We start from the raw sequence: 16,245 nt of genomic DNA, 5'->3' as shown, positions 1-16,245 counted from the left end.
GCTAGTTGGTTATGATTATGAGATCATCTACAAGTCTGGTAAGACAAACTCCGCAGCAGATGCTTTGTCTCGCGTCCCCGACAGTCTTGTCTTGACAGCAATCTCAGTTCCTCAGGCTTCATTGTGGGAAGATCTTCGTGCTTTGACTACAACAGACCCGTACCTAACTTACATAGGAGCTGCAACAAAGGAAAAACCAGGGCACCCCTACTCTTGGAAAGATGGCCTCATCTGCTACAACAATCGCGTGGTTATACCACCAGGTTCCTTGCTCATCACACAACTCTTGCACGAGTATCATGATAAAACCTTGGTTGGTCATTCTGGTGTCCTGCGTACATTCAAGCGGCTCTCGCATCACTTCTATTGCCCTTCGATTCATCGATCAGTGGTGGAGTATATATCTCGTTGCGATACATGTCAACGTGCTAAATCTCAGACTATGTCCCCAGCTGGCCTTCTCCAACCACTGCCTGTTCCAGAACACCTTTGGGAAGACATCTCCTTGGATTTCGTTGGTGGCTTGCCTCGCTCCGGTGCTTTCACCTCTATCTGGGTTGTGGTTGACCGTCTAAGTAAGTCTGCTCACCTCATCCCACTCTCTCATCCCTACACTTCTTCCATTGTTGCATCACAGTTCATTGCCAATATTGTCAAGCTACACGGTATGCCTCGTACGATAGTCAGTGATCGCGATCCGATTTTTCTAAGTCACTTCTGGAAGGAATTATGGCGCTTGTCAGGTACCACACTGAAGATGTCTACCGCCTATCAAGCTCAGACTGACGGCCAGACAGAGGTCGTCAATCGCTGCATTGAACAGTATCTCCACTGCTTTGTTCAACAACGTCCAACACACTAGAGCTCCTTCTTGCCATGGGCTGAATACTGGTACAACACCACCTTTCACTCCAGCACGGGTACAACTCCTTTTCAAGCTCTCTACGGTCGTCCTCCTCATGCTCTACCACGGTATGAACTTGGCTCCACTCTTGTTGGTGAAATTGATGAACAACTACAAAATCGCGACGAGCCGTTGACAAAACTACGACAACACTTGGAAGCTTCAAACAACATAATGAAGCAGTTGGCTGATACAAACCGCCGAGATGTAGAGTACGAGATCGGTGACTGGGTTTTCTTGTGTCTCCAACCTTACAGAGAGAAGACCGTTCTTCGCCGCTCTTCCCGAAGCTCTCCAACAGATATTTCGGCCCCTTCCAGATCGAAGCAAGAATTGGAAAAGTTTCTTATCACCTAGCGCTCCCCGAAACGGCTTGCATTCACCCGGTCTTCCATGTGTAGCTCTTGAAGAAACGTTTTGGTAATGATGAACCTGTTTCAGTCAAGTTACCATCTTTGAAGGAATCCGGACTCTTGCGTTTGTTTCCTAAAAAGATTTTGAAGTTCCGACACTCTCAGAAAGGAAACAAGGAGTCAGCTGAGATACTTGTTCAGTGGACGGACCTACCTATTTCCGAAGCTACTTGGGAGGACCAGAAACAGATCAAAGCCAGTTTTCCAACGTTTGCAGTGAACCTTGAGGACAAGGTCTGTCCGTGGAGGGAAGTATATAAAGGATACTTGAAGATCCTTATGTCCAAGCTGAGGTGGCACCAAGAAGATCAACAAGGCCACATAAGGAAAACCGTAAATATCTTCAGGATTGAAGATATATCTTTCCTTTTATTTCTTTATTTCAGTTGATAATAAGAGAACGCTTCTTAAGCAACGTTTTCCACTTTTCCCACATTGCCTGCAATGTAGGAGTTAATGACTCCATCTCTTTGTTTCTCTAGTTATTTGCTTCTTGTACTTCTCTATTTAAGTAAATGAAAAAGACAAAAAAAGGTTTACTTTCTACCCAAAAACTACTTGTGTTCTTATTATTGTGATCAACACTGATATCTCTTACAAGGGACCTATCCGCCTCTTCCTCGTCAAATCTTCTCTGATGCAATATTTTTTCGGCGTCATCTAATTTCCCTTACGGTGGTTGTGCTCGGAAAGAGCGTGGGTGGGTATGGCGTGTTGTTTTCTTGCTTGGAAAGCTCTAGTTTATGCGCACGTTATGGTCTATGATGGATGTCCTCAAAGTAGCGTGTGTGGGTTTTAGAGGAGAATAATTTACTCTTTCATATTTTTAGCGGCAGCGTGTGAGGTGCATGTATCCCATTCGTCACGTTGTGGACCTCTGTCTTTTTTATGACTTTGTTTTCTTTATGTTGCCTCTGTTCTTGGGCAGAACTGATAGTGTGTACCCCTAAATGACATCTATTCGGAATCAAAATATCACCGTTCTGATGCTCCTTTCCAATTGGACGATTGTCTTGTGGGGGCGGGGAGGTTAGTCTAGTTGGAGGCAAGATGTTATTACGTAATTTGTTTTCTTCTCTTGTGACAGTGGAATCTATAGAGGTTGGGATACCTTTCCGTCAGTCTGTTCTATACAGGATTTTGGTTCAATGGTGCACACAGTCACAACTGAGAGGCTTGGAGGTGAGAATATTTGAGCCACTTTTGCGTACGATGACCTTGCGTATTAGTACATTTGCCTTTGTATTCATTGCATGAGGAACATGCCAAATTAAAATAAAAATAAGGTAGAACTCCTTTCAGATGAAATTTATCTAGATGGGACGAAAAAACGTGTACCCCTCGGTTGTTGTAAACGTCATTTTCACCACCAAAGAACAATATGTTACAAATTCCACATCAGGTTATTAAAATGTTTTTGTTCATGAAAACTTATCATTTATACTTTTCCGAAATATACTAAGAATAAAAATTCATATTTATTAGTAACTTTGGTCATCATACGCTAATATCGAGGAAATATTATCCAAATTTGAGTAAATCGACATCTCTGGAAAAAATCTTGAATCAACGGAATCATGGATAAGGCTTATGTTTGTACCCCTGTTCGGAATTACTCTAGGCGTTAGTCGGACAGTCGGTTCACGCCTAGCGAGTTAGAAAAAAATTGGGGATTAAACGGGCAGTACGCAGAACCTAATTTTTGTATTTTTATTATCTGCATATGTGTATATGTGATAATATATGGGTACAGGTACAAAGAATTCGCTGTCTCCTTGTGGTTCAGTGACTTGTCCTTCCGCTAGGCAACTCGGCTTCGATGCCTGCTCAGTGCACAATTTATTTTCGCATTATTAACCCTTGATGGACAAAGTCCCACATCGGTTAGAGAAGAAAAAAGAGGTGAAAATCTTGCTATATATATAGTCATACATGCTTACTAATTAAAAGTTAAGGGTACGGGCTTCTTGTGGGACTTTGAACTATCATTACAGTTAGAAAGCTGGATCTTTTTCATATCTAATTGGGCCGATTAATCGGTAGTTGACCCGATTAGTAGGGAACTGGGCCGATTAATTAGCTTATTGGGCCGATTAATTAGCTTCTGATTTTAATCACCGAATTGTACCTCCTCGCCGCCGGCAAGCTCCGAGTCGCGGCCGCCTAGAACAGGGGTTTGTACTACCGAGGGATATTAAGAACACAAGACTGACTGATTTTTCATCTGTTCTGTAACGACTACATTTCACATCATAATATATCCAATGTGATTTTACATTTATTATAACCCGTAAACGATCTATCCAAATTTTCCAAATAAGATTTCTTAATTTTGGTGGCCATTAAATCTTCCAAAAAGCCGTTAATGATTTTTTATATGGATCAAAAAACCGCTTTTGTCCCAAATTGGATAGTTTAATATTATATTTTTATTTGACTGTACATATTTCACTCTTTGTACAACACCAGCTAAGAGCATGAACAGCAGTGGTCTTCCATGAGAAACAGTCTCTTATGAACTCCCAGCTATTAAATTATTAAAGAATTAAAAATATAAAAATATAGTGAATAAAAGTAGAAGATGTTTCTTTTCCTAGAAACTCACCAAAAATTATGAGAGACTAAAGTGATGCGTCAATAAATGAATGGTTTTTTTCGCTTTTCATTTAATTTTAGTTATGTAACAAAGTAATATAACTATTAAATTTACTAGATACTTAGTAGAAAGACTACACCACAGTAATGATGCTACAAGGTGTTTGGCTTAACTTCTGGCCACACTATATCCAATATGATCTTAAATTTATTATAATTAGTAAACAAGCTCACAATACTGTTTATGACATTTGTTTATGGAGACTCTGTTTTAGAATGTACGAATCAAGTTTGAGAACATCTTACACGTTTTTCAACAACAAAAACTGAACCTTGGTTTATGATAGGAGATTTTAATGAAAACACTGGTCATAATGAAAAGGAGGGAGGAAGACAACGGCCTGACAGTTCATTTGTACCGTGCAAGCAAATGCTAAGCGACGGTGGGATGTTGGAATTTCCATTCACTGAAAACATGTTATCATGGATAGGAAAGAGAGCAGGGAGGACAACTGTTAGATGCCGCTTGGACAGAGCAGTGGAAAATGAAGATTGACATGAAAATTTTCCTCATTCTACTGTTAAGTATATGAGGTTATGGGGATCAAATAATCGTCCGATCTTAGCAGACATTCTCTCCAAACCAGTACGAAAAACAAAAGAGTTCAAATTTGACAAAAGATGGCTGGATAATGAGGAACTAAGGCAAGTAATACTCGAGGGATGGAAATCTCCGAAACTTCCTCCGGATGCAAATAACATGGAGCATATTGCGAGTTTCCAGAAAGCCTCGAGTCAATGGAGGAGATAACATAATGTGAACTCTGCAAAACAAGTAGAGGAGCTTAAAGAGATGGTGGAGAATATGTACTCGAATGATGATGCTACAACTGAAGAAATAGCAGAAGCTTTGGCGGAACTTTCTAATGCTCTTAAGGCAGAGGAGATGTTCTGGAAGCAAAAAAGTCGAGTATTTTGGTTAAGGGAACGCGATAGAAACACAAAATTCTTAGAGGTTTTTCCACCGAAAACTTTATTTTATTGGTTGTTCTATTCCAGTCTGGTTACCCAGACCACCTAAAGTTCAAATAATAGAATAGCCGTTCGTTACTAAAAAAAAAAGCTCACAAAATTTGCTAAATAAAATGTTTTAATTTTGGTGGATATTTAAATCTTCCCGAAAGGGCATTAACAAATGTTTAGATGGACCAACGGAAAGCTTTGTCCCGATGAATTCGTTCATAATTATATCTTTGTTTTTTTGTAAAATTCATAATTATATCTTGAAGATGCAAGTGGAGCTTGAAGATGCTGGATGCATTAGTCGTTACTACATAAGGCATGCAGAGTGGTGGGTTACCATGTGGATGCAAAATATGCTGAGATGGAGAAGGATAAACTGAGGGTTTATGTCTTGACGTAGTCGTTGAAGTAGTTGCTGAGGCAATGTGTGTCAGACAGTGAACCAGGAGGCATGTGGAGTGGTAGAGACCATGTGGACGCAAGATGCTAAGCTGGCGTGGAATAAACTTGAGGAGCAAGTTTATACCGTGGAGAAAAGGCAAGAGATAAACTTGGGGAGCAAGTTTATACCTTGAGGAATAAGTGCATTTCAAGAAAATGAAAGTGTACTTATTGATATGGAAGATGTCCATATCCATGTTCCTTGGAGACTAGGGTTTCAGGAATGTGGAGATCACTATAAAAGAGCTATGGAGTCGTGTGTATTCCATAAGACACTGACTATTATTATAGAGGAATGGTGAAAATCCCTTAGAGGTGTTCTTAGGTCGTGCTGAAGTACTGACGACAGAGAGACAAGTTTGGGAAGATTAGGAATCCGTCTATAGCAGCTGTTACAGTGTTAACAGGCTGTGTAAACCTGATAAGCAAGTCTTGTAATAGATTGTTTAGGCGATTTTCAATAAAGCAATAGTTGGTTGCTTGTATCTATTTTGTCTCTTGATTTATCTTCTGCATTACTCAATTGTGATGTCATCTTTGCACTAACATATCTTTGTTTGACCGTGTATATAGCATTATTTAATAACACTAACCAAATGTGTCTAGTTTAAGATATCGGTTGGCCCCATTTTGAATGATAGTTACTGTAACGACTTAAAAGAATTGATTTGACTACCTATGTCACGAAACTGCGCTTACCTTTTTGGGCACACATCCGTTTAGAACTTCAGAGTTAAACGTGTTTGAGCTGGAGTAGAAGAAGGATGGGTGACCTATTGAGAAGTGATTTGCGATATAGTGCGGATGAGGTCAAAGAACGGAAAAAAATCAGTAAGCGTGACTAATGAGCCTCGGAAAAATATACGCATAGTCTCTCCCACGGAATATAACCACCGAACCGAGTAAGAGGGTTGTGGAAAGGCCATTAGCGTAGACGACCGGAGCGTTACAATTACATCTTCTAGAACTATGATTTCGTTAAATATCAATGTGTTCAGGTGTGATCAAAGGGGTTAACCAATATCTGACTATGAGAAAAAGATTAAGATTTTGTAATTTACTGGTTGATGATTTCGGGCGACAAATAAAATCCATTTTTAACCTCGAACATATGCATTATATCTATGATCTAGTTGGATCCAAAAAAATATGTTTAACCTAATAATACCAACTAAATATTTTAGCAAAAAAAAAAATCAACTAAATATTAGGAATTATTTATCCAAAAACTCACGAGTCAAACTTTTTTGACTGCTGTTAACAAAATTTAAATGAGTAGAAGAAGCTAAAATGTTTAAAAGGTCTGTGAATACATTTTGTCGTAAGTTCCTATTTTACCCTCGTCGCTGTATTGGTAAACCCATAAAAAAAAATATATCCCTGAGTCCCCACTTTCTTTCTTCTTCCCAGAGTCCAAACTCGATCTACCCTTGCTTGTCCCGCCGGTCATTTACCGTCGTCGATCCAAATTTACCGATCACATCCGGCGATCTCGATCCCAGACAGAGATTTTTGGTAAGTGTCTCGCCAACAAATTGTTCATGATTACAAAAGCAATCCAGCGAGTTCTAGGTATTCTCAATCGATACAATAAACATGCATTGGAGTTCTCTTGTTGTTGTTGTTGTTGTTTATGTACGTAGATACTTTGAATCTGTGCTTGCGATTTGATTTTATCTAATTGGAAGTGCAACTTGTTCGATCGTAGGTGAGATCAGCGATCACTCTTTGGAAATGGCTGTGTAAGTGCTTTCTCTCCCTATTTTAGAAATGTTGATTGGCTTGTTCGATTTCCGTTTGAGATTTTCTTTTGATTTTGAATTGGATTTATTCTCGCATCATTCGTGTTGGTTGTATCGATTTCACTTTTTGGGTGATGTGTTCTAAGACGATTTGATGCAGTGTTGCTTCTGCTCCTGGGAAGGTGTTGATGACTGGAGGCTACCTCATACTCGAGAGGCCAAACGCAGGTCTTGTGTTGAGTACAAACGCACGTTTCTATGCGGTTGTGAAGCCCATCAATGATGAAGTCAAGCCTGAGAGTTGGGCCTGGGTATGCACTTCCTCCATCTTCTTCTCATTCGTGTGTTATTTGAAAGTAATCATGTTGTGTGAGTGTGAGAAGAAGGCTGATACAAAAATTGTTATTCTTACAGAAATGGACAGATGTCAAATTAACATCACCACAGCTCTCAAGAGAAAGCATGTATAAACTGTCACTTAAGCATTTGACTCTTCAGTGTGTGTCTGCAAGGCAAGATCCCAAACACTTTTTTTAGATGCACTGCATGTTTTCATTTTTGTTCAGTATCATAAGTTTTACTGCGGATACTTCTTTTTTTGTCGAATATAGGTGGTAGAGAACTTACACTGTTTTTTTCTCTTTCTGAAAATAAAATTTTTAGTGATTCAAGAAACCCCTTTGTAGAGCATGCTATACAGTATGCCATAGCTGCTGCTCATTTGGCAAGCCACAAGGACAAAGAATCCTTGCACAAACTCTTCTTGCAAGGCAATCTTCAAGTCTCTGCTTTTTCATCATTTTATTTCTCAAGTAGAGGCTGAATGTGTTACTATTTCTTTAAATCGATTTTGCAGGTCTTGATATCACAATACTAGGCTCCAATGACTTTTACTCATACCGGAATCAGGTATTCCTTTGCTGAAGACTGCCTAAATTACACTTTCATTTGTTCATTTATTCTTCCTCTTGAGATACTTGCACAACATGTTGATAATCTTGTTTATTCTGATAGATAGAATCGCTTGGGCTTCCATTGACACCAGAATCGCTGGGTACCCTTGCACCTTTTGCATCAATCACATTCAACTCAGGCGAGTCAAATGGCGCTAACTGCAAGCCTGAAGTAGCAAAAACTGGCTTAGGTTCTTCTGCAGCAATGACAACAGCTGTGGTTGCAGCTCTGTTGCATTATCTCGGAGTGGTTGACCTCTCCGATCCATGTAAAGAAGGAAAGTTTGGTTGTTCTGATCTAGATGTTATCCATATGATAGCACAAACATCTCACTGTCTTGCACAAGGGAAGGTCGGAAGTGGGTTTGATGTCAGCTGTGCGGTCTACGGGAGTCAGCGTTATGTTCGCTTCTCTCCAGAAGTCTTGTCATTTCCTAAGGTCTGTAATGAGAAGTTTATTATGTAAATTTTCTAAAAAGGTTGGGAATATACTGACTACTACCATATTTTGTAGGTTGCAGTAACGGGTTTACCATTACATGAAGTTATTGGCGGAATCTTGAAGGGAAAATGGGATCATGAAAGAACCGAGTTCTGTTTACCCCCACTGATGAATCTTGTAAGCAAACAATCAGACCTAGTGTCTAACCTGAAAGAAATGTTGTCCACCTCACGTACTTCTTATTCCCTTGACTTATGTGTACTAAAAATGATTGTATCTTATATAGTTCCTTGGAGAACCTGGAAGTGGTGGATCCTCTACACCATCGATGGTAGGTGCTGTAAAGAAGTGGCAAATGTCTGATCCAGACAAGGCACGAGAAAACTGGCAAAAGTTGTCAGATGCAAATTTGGAGCTGGAAACTAAGCTAAACAGTCTGAGCAAATTAGCCAAAGAGCACTGGGATGTTTATCTAGGAGTCATCAAGTCTTGTAGTGTGCTTACTTCTGAAAAGGTATATATTCCATTTACTGAGTATTGCTTTCATTAGATATTTTACATCAAGGAGCAGCTTGGTTCACTTGCCTCTTGTATATAATGTTTAGTGGGTGCTACACGCTACTGAACCAATCAACGAAGCGATTATTCGAGAACTCTTAGGAGCAAGAGAAGCTATGTTGAGGATTAGGATTCTTATGCGGCAGATGGGTGAGGCTGCTGGTGTTCCGGTAAGTTATTGTTTTATTCTGCTTCATATCTTAATTGACCATTTGCGAATGATAAACTTTTGTGCTGAAGCATAAACTACTCAGCATACAATATATAAGGGTTCTACAAATAACGCATTCTGCTTCATGTTTTGCATCTTCATTGACCTTGAGTTACCATGGAATTGCAGATAGAACCTGAGTCTCAAACTCAACTTTTGGATTCTACAATGAATGCTGAAGGGGTTCTAGTTGCTGGTGTTCCTGGGGCTGGTGGGTTTGATGCCATATTTGCAATTACTCTATGGGATTCTGGAAGCAAACTGACCCAGGCATGGAGTTCACACAATGTTCTGGCGTTGTTGGTGAAAGAAGATCCACACGGCGTTTGCCTAGAAAGTGGTGATCCACGCACCACAGGTATTACTTCAGGCGTTTCATCAATTCATATTGAGTAAGCAACATTGTTTGGCCGTGTCCAATGAGTTAGGCTCATCACTAAAGCTGGTTGAGTATACTATTTTGCATATAGACTTGGGTGCTAAGTGCATTTTTTTCACCCACTTGTAAGTCTTTGACTCTTTGGAAAAAATCGCAGGAAAAAACAAAAACAAAACAAGGTCTGATTTAGAATGTTCGTATCTGTGTTTGTTTCGTTTCACTGCTTCTGATGTTGGTATCTCAATGCTTGAAAGATTAGGATCCAAATCTACAATAATCTTTACAATAACAAGTTCCACTTTTAAATAGCTGGAATCTGTTCCTATTTCTTACAACAATCTCTCTTCCATAGATCATGGAGATTTTCTTTGTATATGTGTGACATTTTCTTTGTATATGTGTGACACTCACTACTAGGATGTCATATGGGCGGGTTATGGGTCAAAACATAATAGTCCAGTAATGGACATGTCTTTTGCTGCACAGAAAAAAAGGACATGTCTTTTTTTTCTGGAACACGTAATGGACACGTGCCATAGTGGGCGGCAACCCCGGGCCTAGCGAGTTACCGAAAAATTAGAGAGTATTCAGAGATTATGCGGGATCTAGTTTTAAATACAACTTAATATATTTATAATATATTTAGCTAATTTTAAAAATGATAACACATGTTCTTAGACATAATTATATAATTTTTTATATATAATTCTAAACGGTTTCTTTTTGATTCGTCGAACATTTAGATTATGGTGTGTTTGGTACGAAAAATCCCTAAATGAAGTAATTATGTGTTTTTTTTGGGTTTGATATCTAATTGTAATTATTCATTAATGAATAATTACACAAAATCTCTCAATAATGAGTAAAAGATAATCAACCGTGTTTCAACTTTACACGGATGAAAGAAAAAAAAAACTTAGGAGGTTTAGGCGGTCTAAGCGGAAATTAGGCGGTGTACGCGGAAATTAGGTAGTCTTACGCGGGTCAACGCCTAGCTACACCGATTTGGACATATTCACCGCGGTCAACATCCAAACAACGCCTAGGCGGCCGCATTTTTGAACAGGGTGTATCATTTATATATTAAAAGAGAAGCATTACAATATTTAAGGTAGTCATGTGTCATCACCACAATAATTCTTATAATCGTTAGAGAAATAGTTTGGTCCATCTAAATATATAATAAACTTTTTATTAAACTAACCATAAATTAATTATTAATGTTCTTCATTAGTGGATAAAGTATATATGATAATAAATATTTTTAAATAAAAAATATTTGATAAAAATCAGTGTATCCTTTATCATTTTTAATTTTAACTTATTAAAATAAATTAAACAATCACATTTACCATATAATAAAATTTTGATTTTTTTAAAGTATGTTATATTTAAATTTTTTGAAAATGACTATAAATTACTAATATTGTTAAAAGTCTCACACTGAAATATTTTTGATCTATGGTTTAAAATTTTGTTTTAATGAAAATATACAAATGATTACAAATTCAAATAAGTAGAAAGTCTCATTTAATAAATATTAAGATTAAAATATATATATATAATTAAACTATATACCATATAAAATACATAAATATTTTAATTTTGAAATTTTACTTTGAATAATTATTTTTTTGAAAAAAACTTTGAACAAATATTGAAAACTTAATATTTAGAGTATTTTTTAATTAAAATTACTAAAACTATTAAACATCCGACAATGAAAATTTTGTTATTAGTAATTTAAAGTTTTGTTATGAAAAGATACAAATGATTAAAAAAGTATGAGTAGAAAACATTATATAATATATATCAATACTAAAAAATACTATTTCCTACGTTAATATCATTTAAATTTAATTATATACTATATAAATATAAAAAGTGTTTGAATAGATTAATAAAATTTATTTATTTGCACCATTTTAATTATATATGTAATAGTTACTGAATTTTTAATTATTCTATATATATTTATTATTTTATAATATGTAAAAAAATATATAATACGTAAAAATAATTTATATATAATTTTTATTCTGCGCAAAGATGAGAAATGGTTTAGCCCTCTAGAATTGAATCCAAACCATGACTCCCGAGCCAATATGCAAAAAGTAACACCGAACTAATCCGGAATAACTAAACAAAGCAAAAATCCGATTAGATCTGGATTATTATCCTATCAAGCGGAAAGAAACATCTTCACATACTAAAAATATAGTTTCCAAAGAAACACAAAAAGTTCTTTAAAAAAAAATTCTCTCAAACATTTCGAATGCGAAGAGCGAGAGAAATATATTTTTATTAACATATTTTTTTTTTTTTGAATTAAAGAAGTTTTGGAGGAAAAAGGTTTATTTGACAAACATATAATAAAACAAGAGTAACGATCTTTTCAGACAATTATTAAAACATCCAGACGAAATTGCAAATTCAGAAAAAAAAAACTTTACAATGGTTTTGACCAGTGTTTTTAAAACCGGACCGACCCGATGGTTGGACCGGGTTCGACCGTGAACCGGTTATATAACCGGGTTGGTCTAGTAATTGGTTCGACCATGAACCGGCCACATAACCGGATTATATTTCAAAGTTATTAAACCAATAAAAACCACTAAAACTATCAAAAATTTATAAATCATCTATATAAACAAGAAACTAATTTATATTTATAATATTTTATGTTCAAAATTAATTTATATTTTAACTATGCATCATGTTTACTAATATTACTTTTATATTTACATACTAAAAAAATATTAAACCATATTATTGAATCAAATTTGATCTGGTCGAACCATATTGAACCGTGACCCAAAATATATCCGGTTCAGCTTCCGGTCCGGTTTTAAAAATTTTGACAAAAGAAAAACTTTACAATGCTATAAAACCATAAAAACCTAAACCGAACAAAAAAGAAAAACTCTTGTTCGGCCGTTTCAACTCTCACCGTAAACAAAAATAAGTAAAAAACATGTCTGGTAAAAAGCAAGAGCTTCCCGTCTCCGACAAACCCTTAGCCGCCGTCGAGAGTCCGATGACAGAAACAATCAAGAAGAAGAAGAAGAAGAAGAAGAGCAAACACTCAGAGGAAACTCAGGAAGTGGAAGTGCCTCAAGAGGTCACCAACGGTGAGGGGTTGAGTAATAAAGAGAAGAAGAAGCGTAAGAGAGATGAGAAAGAGATGGAGAAGAAGAAGAAGAAGGAAGCTGATAAAGTTCCTGAAGATTCAGGTGTGAGCAACGGAGGAGAGAGTGAACAGAAAGTTGTCGTTACCGGGAAAGATGTGGAGGAAGCAAAGTACGCAGCTTTAACATCTTTCGCTGCATCTAAGTTGCCTGAGAATGTTCTCGATTGCTGCAAGACTTTCCAGAAGCCTTCTCCCATTCAGTCTCACTCATGGCCGTTTCTGTTAGATGGTCGTGATCTTATCGGCATTGCCAAAACTGGTTCAGGTTCGTAATGTTCTCTGTTCGCCAATCTCAGAAGCATGAAACGTTTTTTAAAAATGGTGGGTTTAGGTAAGACATTGGCGTTTGGGATTCCTGCGATTATGCACATGTTGAAGAAGAACAAGAACGGTAAAGGAACAAGGAACCCGACATGTCTTGTTCTTTCTCCGACAAGAGAGTTAGCTGTTCAGGTATAATAGAGAGAACATTAGTTATTATATAAGTGAAAGGGAACGTATTCTTATTGTTTTTGTTTGTGTAGATATCTGATGTTTTGAGTGAAGCTGGAGAACCGTGTGGTTTGAAATCGATTTGTGTGTATGGTGGAAGCTCTAAAAGGCCTCAAATCAACGCTATTCGATCTGGAGTTGTAAGACTTCTTCTTTACACTGTCTTGTGTTGGCTAATCAGTCAAATGACGATTTAATATTGTGTGGTATAGGATATTGTCATAGGTACGCCAGGTCGTTTGAGAGATCTGATTGACTCTAATGAGCTTCGTCTCTCTGAGGTTTCCTTTGTGGTAAGCAAGCAACATAACATCTCTTTGTTATGCCTATGTATTAGAGATAGTAACAGGAGTTCTTACTATGTGCCAGGTGTTGGATGAAGCAGATCGAATGCTTGATATGGGTTTCGAGGAACCAGTCCGGTTTATACTGAGCAAGACGAATAAAGGCAAGTGGTTGAGGAACCAACAACTCATGTATCTTGTTTGATTTCTTCCTGCATTTTTTTTTGTTAATGAAAGTTCTCCTTCTTTCTTCTCTGTCTTATAGTTCGTCAGATGGTCATGTTCAGTGCAACTTGGCCTATGGAAGTTCACAAATTGGCTCAGGAATTCATGGATCCAAACCCTGTCAAGGTAATCTTTTCCTCTTTTCTCTAACCTACACAGTTTTTTTTTCATTCAAATTTCTTTCAGGTAGTCATAGGTTCTGTAGACTTAGCTGCCAACCACGACGTTTTGCAAATCATCGAGGTATGTAGCGTTTTCCCTCTGCAAATCATCTCACCGCCTTTAACAACATGTCTTTGTTTTGTCTAAAAATTCAGGTCTTGGACGATCGTGCTCGTGACCAGCGCCTAGTTGCTTTACTAGAAAAATACCACAAGTCTCAAAAGTAAATCTGCTACTCAGTTACCAGATCTTTCCTTTTGTCACACCATACTAACACCAAGCGTTTTTGGTGTTTGCAGAAACAGGGTTTTGGTGTTTGCCTTATACAAGGTGGAAGCTGACCGTCTTGAGCGTTTTCTTCAGACAAGGTTTGATCTTTTTCCCCTAAATCAACTCAACAAAAATCTTGACTATTTTGCTCTTGATTATAAATATTTACATAACTATTCAGAGGCTGGAAAGCTGTATCTATACATGGAAACAAAGCACAGAGCGAACGTACCAGGTCTTTGGCATTGTTCAAAGAAGGATCCTGTCCGTTGCTGGTACGTGTTTCTCAACTCCATGGCTTATAATAGTAGTATTAACCATGCTGGTTCTGAAAACAGAGCATTGATACTGTTTTATTCATTGTTAGGTGGCTACTGATGTAGCAGCAAGAGGGCTCGATATCCCGGACGTGGAAGTTGTGATAAACTACAGTTTCCCTTTGACAACAGAGGATTATGTTCACAGAATCGGGAGAACAGGAAGAGCAGGTAAAAAGGGTGTTGCACACACCTTTTTCACACAACAGAACAAGGTAAATGAGTTTTACTTCTGAAAAGAAAATCAATTCTTTGAGCAGCTTTCTTTTCAGCGTTTTTGAGATATGTTGTTGTGTCACTCACACTCACTGTCTCTTTAAAGGGTCTTGCCGGAGAGCTAGTGAATGTTCTCAGGGAAGCTAAACAAGTTGTGCCCGCTGATCTTTTGAAGTTTGGCACTCATGTAAAGAAAAAGGTTTGATTTCTTTGATCATATTCTTGATCTCCTCCACACACATTATTTCCTCTCATGTGCTGCTGTATTGTCTGATTAAAAAAATTGCAGGAATCAAAACTGTATGGACCTCATTTCAAAGAAATTGCAGCTGATGCTCCAAAAGCTAAGAAGATCACATTTGCTGATTCTGACGATGAAGACTAGTTTTGTTTTATTATTTTATGATTATTATAGTTGGATATGATTTTCGTCTTGTTATTCGGCTCTGCCCGAATAATAACATATAAATTTTGTTTCACGATTTTCATTATTTTTGTATTCTTTTGTCATATTGTTAAAATAATACTTTTCATTTTAACATTACTGAATCATACTGTAAAAATTGTTTGATCATAAGATACACAAGACTCCTATATCCACTGTCCGGTATATCTTTTCGATCACCGGGGAAGAGAGCTATACAACACGAAGGTTTTAAGATAAAAGCCAGAAAAACAACCAAGTGAGAGCGCAGAAGCAGTAGTATCTATTTCTCTAAGAATGAAAGTTACGATGGCATCTCTGGGAAGTTATCACTACTCGAGTTCAAAACTTTGTACTTGGTCGTAGAAGCTTTATTATAAACATGTTCATCCGACAAGCTGGACAAGGCAGATTTAAGAACACAGGTCTACGCTGAAAGGTAAGCCACCATGTTCTACCAATGGTTATAAGATTCCCGCGCATTTTGTTTTTCTGTTTATGTCCACTAATCCAGTCATATTCATTACATCTACTTAAGGTCATGTACTGAAATGGAAAGGAGAGGAGGGGGAGATTGATAAAATAAATTACTTAGTGATATACTTTATAAATCAGTCTTCCCGCATGAGCTGTTATATGTCTCAGTACAGAACGAGGATTGCTAGCAACAAACAACAGTTCAACTACTTCAATATTTCACATCATCAACATGCCATTACACACTATCACCAAACATGCATATTAACAACTACGATTCTTTAGACTTTCTCTTTCACATAGGTGTCTCCAAGGCGCACTGCCCCTACACCCAGTAGTCCTACGCCTTACCGGAGCTTGCCTAACCGACACTTACCCAACCAGCATCTGCCCAACAGGGGCTCCACTAAATTATTATCCGGACCCTCACCATCACAATCATCACATAGTATTATGCTCAACATCATTCATTTAGTTCATTACATGTAACTAATAATCTAGTTCTTTCAGTTCTTCTAACAACCTAA

The 16,245-nt window shown here is 37.4% G+C and overlaps 2 protein-coding genes across 3 annotated transcripts; both read left to right on the top strand.

The window, feature by feature from the left end:
• Positions 1–6,761: 6,761 nt before the first annotated feature.
• On the top strand, positions 6,762–9,914 carry LOC106307389 (probable phosphomevalonate kinase). Its single transcript, XM_013744328.1, has 11 exons — positions 6,762–6,891; positions 7,085–7,118; positions 7,279–7,429; positions 7,533–7,630; positions 7,782–7,888; positions 7,975–8,027; positions 8,133–8,510; positions 8,586–8,690; positions 8,800–9,027; positions 9,119–9,241; positions 9,412–9,914. The coding sequence occupies exons 2-11, from the start codon at positions 7,111–7,113 to the stop codon at positions 9,676–9,678; spliced, it is 1,518 nt and encodes a 505-aa protein (XP_013599782.1). The 5' UTR covers positions 6,762–6,891; positions 7,085–7,110; the 3' UTR covers positions 9,679–9,914.
• A 2,655-nt stretch (positions 9,915–12,569) lies between these two features.
• LOC106308253 (DEAD-box ATP-dependent RNA helicase 5-like) lies at positions 12,570–15,295 on the top strand. Of its 2 annotated transcripts, none has more exons than XM_013745398.1 (13): positions 12,570–13,116; positions 13,183–13,304; positions 13,376–13,483; positions 13,556–13,636; positions 13,713–13,791; positions 13,893–13,978; positions 14,039–14,095; positions 14,197–14,237; positions 14,314–14,382; positions 14,466–14,559; positions 14,652–14,816; positions 14,924–15,016; positions 15,107–15,295. In XM_013745398.1, the coding sequence occupies exons 1-13, from the start codon at positions 12,636–12,638 to the stop codon at positions 15,200–15,202; spliced, it is 1,572 nt and encodes a 523-aa protein (XP_013600852.1). In that variant the 5' UTR covers positions 12,570–12,635; the 3' UTR covers positions 15,203–15,295. The 2 variants fall into 2 exon arrangements, with proteins under 2 accessions (XP_013600852.1, XP_013600851.1); XM_013745397.1 differs by having other exon boundaries at positions 14,170–14,237.
• The last annotated feature ends 950 nt before the right edge of the window (positions 15,296–16,245 follow it).

This window comes from Brassica oleracea, chromosome C8, assembly GCF_000695525.1.
Source record: "Brassica oleracea var. oleracea cultivar TO1000 chromosome C8, BOL, whole genome shotgun sequence".
NCBI classification, from domain to species: Eukaryota; Viridiplantae; Streptophyta; class Magnoliopsida; order Brassicales; family Brassicaceae; genus Brassica; species Brassica oleracea.
This window is presented reverse-complemented; position numbering and strand designations above follow the sequence as displayed.

What these genes read in the sequence shown, in the direction of transcription:
- LOC106307389 (XM_013744328.1), top strand. An exon ending in TTTACTCATACCGGAATCAG is followed by an intron (nt 8,028 to 8,132) that starts GTATTCCTTTGC and finishes TTATTCTGATAG; the next exon opens with ATAGAATCGCTTGGGCTTCC. An exon ending in GTGTGCTTACTTCTGAAAAG is followed by an intron (nt 9,028 to 9,118) that starts GTATATATTCCA and finishes TATAATGTTTAG; the next exon opens with TGGGTGCTACACGCTACTGA.
- LOC106308253 (XM_013745397.1), top strand. Translation starts at nt 12,636, where the DNA reads ATGTCTGGTAAAAAGCAAGAGCTTCCCGTCTCCGACAAACCCTTAGCC. An exon ending in ACTGAGCAAGACGAATAAAG is followed by an intron (nt 13,792 to 13,892) that starts GCAAGTGGTTGA and finishes TCTGTCTTATAG; the next exon opens with TTCGTCAGATGGTCATGTTC. An exon ending in AAATACCACAAGTCTCAAAA is followed by an intron (nt 14,238 to 14,313) that starts GTAAATCTGCTA and finishes TGGTGTTTGCAG; the next exon opens with AAACAGGGTTTTGGTGTTTG.